General features: G+C 38.9%; 1 protein-coding gene across 1 annotated transcript; it reads left to right on the top strand.

The window, feature by feature from the left end:
* Nucleotides 1-1,322: 1,322 nt before the first annotated feature.
* On the top strand, nt 1,323-1,877 carry LOC148005901 (interferon alpha-12-like). Its single transcript, XM_087551760.1, has one exon. It carries the CDS (start codon nt 1,323-1,325, stop codon nt 1,875-1,877), a length of 555 nt encoding a protein of 184 aa, XP_087407886.1.
* The last annotated feature ends 1,939 nt before the right edge of the window (nt 1,878-3,816 follow it).

Consider the following 3,816-nt stretch of genomic DNA (forward strand, 5'->3'; position numbering starts at 1 on the left):
TGTATATGTGTGTACATCTGTATTCATGTCTCAGTGTTGTATGTGTGAGCATAAATATGCAAAAATGTTCATTTTATGTCTGTCTGTATATTTTTTATGTATGTGACTGTGTGTTCATTTGTGTATGTGAATGCTTATCTTTGTATGTGTGTGTAGGTGAGTTGTGGCTATGAGTGTATTGTGTGAGTGTGTTTGCATATTCCTATGCATCTGTATATCTGAGTGGTCTGTGTGTCTGCATATGCATAATGAGTGAATTTATTAAATGTGTGTTTGTTTCACTTTGTGTGTGTATATGTACGAGAGGGAGACATAGGGAGAGAGAGAGGAAGAGAGAGAGAGAGAGAGAGAGAGAGAGAGAGAGAGAGAGAGAGAGACAGAGAGAGAGAGGTAGACACACATTGAGACAGGGAGAGTGTGTACTAGGTACAAGCTTGCTTTGCTATGAATGTGGAGACCAGAGGCCATCTTACAGGTCTTGGTTTTATTCTGCAATCTTGTGTTCTGGAAATCAAACCATGATTATAAAGCTTTAACGTAAGGCTTTTTCCACATACAGCCCTCAGGATGCCATGAAAATCTTTGGATAAAGAGCTAGTTTACAGCTGTAGCTATATTTACTTTAACAAAATTAATATAAAGAAAATAACTTTATTTTAGCCTTTAAACAATATAAAATTTTGAAGTATACCATTATCTCGGTACGATTTCCGTAGAGACAGGGTTTCTCTGAGTAGTCCTGACTCGTCTGGAACTTGCTCTGTAGACAAGGCCTGCCTTGATGTCCTATACCCTTTTGCCTATACAATGCAGCTGCCAGGCCACAATAGTATTTCTAATTTAGAAAGATTTTGCACTGCCCTTAACATTTTGATGCAAATATTTATGTACCTGGCATAAATAAAATTAAAAATAATTGTAAATGAATTACAATACCTTTTAAATACAACCACAGAGAAAGTTTTGTGTTTGCAATAGATGTATAAATTTCTAATAAAGACTACATATCTATAGAATAGTGGTTAATGACAATTTTAATGTAATTTAAGAGAAGTCATGTAGCATAGCTTTCTGAGGGTGGCAGTGAAAGAGAAAGTAATAATGGAACCCAAATCCTTGAGAAAAAAATTGCCAGAAGCAAGCAGAGAGTGAGGTAAAGAAAGTGAAAAGAAAATTGGGAAGCAAGGGGAGGGCATTCAGAAAGGGGAAAGTTGTGTTTGCCACTATTTAAGATAGATGCACACAGCAGGGTTATCAGAGAACCTACAGGGGAAGACTCAAACACGCTGCTCAGAGAGACATCAGCATCTGCAAGATCCACGATGGCTATGGTTTGTGCATTCCTCACGATTCTGGTAGTTATGAGCCACTGGTCAACCTGCTGTCTGGGATGTAACCTGCCTCGCACTCACAACCTCACAGTCCTGAAACAAATGAGTCGACAGTCCCCTGTCTCCTGCCTGAAGGACATAAAATACTTTGAACTCCCTTTGGAGAAGGTGGATGCCCAGCAGATCCAGAAGTCTCAAGCCATCTCTGTCTTGGAAACCCTGACTCAGCAGGTCCTGACCCTCTTCGAATCAGAGGAGTCACGTGCTGCTTGGAATGAAACCCTCCGATTGTCATTCTGCAATTACCTCTACCAGCAGCTCAAAGATCTTGAAGCCTGTCAGAATCAGCAGGTTGGAGTGCAGGAAGTTCCCTTGACCCAGGAACCCTCCTGGCTGGCTGTGAGGGAATACTTCGGCAGGATCACCATGTACCTGAAACAGAAGAAACACAGCCCCTGTGCCTGGGAAGTGGTTAGAGTAGAAGTCGGGAGAGCCCTGATTTATTCAGATATGTTCCTGGCAAAACTGAGTGAAGAGAAGGAATGAGTTCTGAGACAAAGTGGAGAGGATTCTCCTGGACTACAACATTGCATCTCACATTATGAGCAATTATTTTCAATATGTTAAACTCTTTTTGTATCTGCATCCGTTTGGTTATTTATTTATTTATTTATTTATTCATTGATTGATTGATTCATTTATTTATTAGAATGCTATAATGTATGTTAAGATATTTATGCTAAATCTTTTATTCTTTTATTTTTACTATAGCTAATTGTCATTTGCAATTAAATTATTTTGAATTTAAATAAATTTGCTTTATAAGACACTTTGTATTGATTAATTTGCTCTCTCTTTCACATTAATAATTATTTTTAACATTAGAGTCTACACTGTAACTATTGTACAAATGCACACTTTCTAAATATCAGAGCAGAAAGACATATACAGTGCGCAGTTTTTAGACAAGCCCTAGATATTTTCACCTACTTCTCTCTAGCATATAGTATTCTTCTGGATGGATAAACAGCATGCTGTGCAGAAGACAACCAGAGAGTCTTGCTCCTAACATTCCTTAGTCCACTTTGACCAAATATGTCCTGGGTTAATTTAGCACCTGATTTCCTTGATCTCATATACTTATCTTCTTTTATCGATAATGAGTTTAGTTGTTTGAGGTTCTAAATATTAGTGAGGTCATGTAGAGCAATGCAAAACAGATAAAACAATGACTAGTCTGCCTATATGGCACACAGAAAGGGAAAACAAGAAGAACGTGGGATTTAAACCCACTCCTCATAGCCTCATAATTCAGTCCTAGGAATAAATCCAACCAGGGGAGAGAAATGACTCTAAAATTAACCCTTTGAAACACTATTCCTTCTCTATTTCCGGGACCTTTCCTCTTCCCACTTTCTACTTCTCTGTTTGTTACTCTTCTTCCTCCTCCTCTTTCTTCCTCCTCTGCTTACTCCTCATTATTCTACTTTTGCTCCATCTTCTTTGAATCACTAGTTGTGCATGGTACAGCACCATCTCATGGAGCATGGTAGCCGCTCTCAGGGGTCCCATCCCTGATGATACTGGAATCTCTTTCCTCCAGCTCCAATATTTTTCCATCGTTCCTCAGCTGGAGGTAGAATTGCCTCTGTTTTCCAAGATGATATTTTGTATGGCTTGGTCTGCCCTTTTGGTCATAGTCACTCACAGTTCACATGAGTAACTATTCTGTTGTATTCAAGAACATGGCTTTGCTGAGTCATCCACTGTCTCTGGCTTTTCCAATTCTTCTACCCCCTCTTCTTCAATGGTTCCTGAGGCCAAAATATCAGCTCTTCATTTTCTCAGTGACTAGTTGTGAGTCTCTGTTCATTGGCAGGGAATATAAGAGTTCCTTGGTAAGTGTTGGCCAGTGCAGGAGCCCCCTCTTAGATGGAAACGCTAATGTCAAATCAGGTTTGTGACAGGATGAGTTCAGCGTTTGGTTCTTTGTTACCTTCATGGCTCCACATGTATTTTACGTAGGATCCTTCTGAGAGAAATATTACTGAAGTTTTTATGCAGATTGCATTGATAATGAAAATCACCTGAAAATATAGTCACTTTCATAACATTATCTTAGAATGGCCATAGATCTTGTCCTTTTCTCATAGTTTCGATCATTTTTGCTACTACTGTCTTGTTTAGATGACACATCTGTTTCTTTTTCAGCTTTCATTTCAATGACATCATATCTTTAGTTCAGTGCCACAAACCGACCTCAGGGTTTTCTTTCTAGGAAAGAGAAGAGACACAGAAAAGAATTGGAGAGTTTGACCATCAAACCAACACCTCAGCAGAGATGAAAGGGTAAATGCAAGTGTACAGATAGTTGAGACACTCAAAGCCCTTGCTGTTTCCTACGATTAAATGAATTATTCTGCCTTTAGACACATTGGACATGGAAGACTAATCACTGAATTGAATATTCAATAGTAATGGAGGC

This window comes from Rattus norvegicus, chromosome 5 (genome assembly GCF_021556685.1).
Source record: "Rattus norvegicus strain SHRSP/BbbUtx chromosome 5, alternate assembly SHRSP_T2T, whole genome shotgun sequence".
Classification (NCBI taxonomy): Eukaryota; Metazoa; Chordata; class Mammalia; order Rodentia; family Muridae; genus Rattus; species Rattus norvegicus.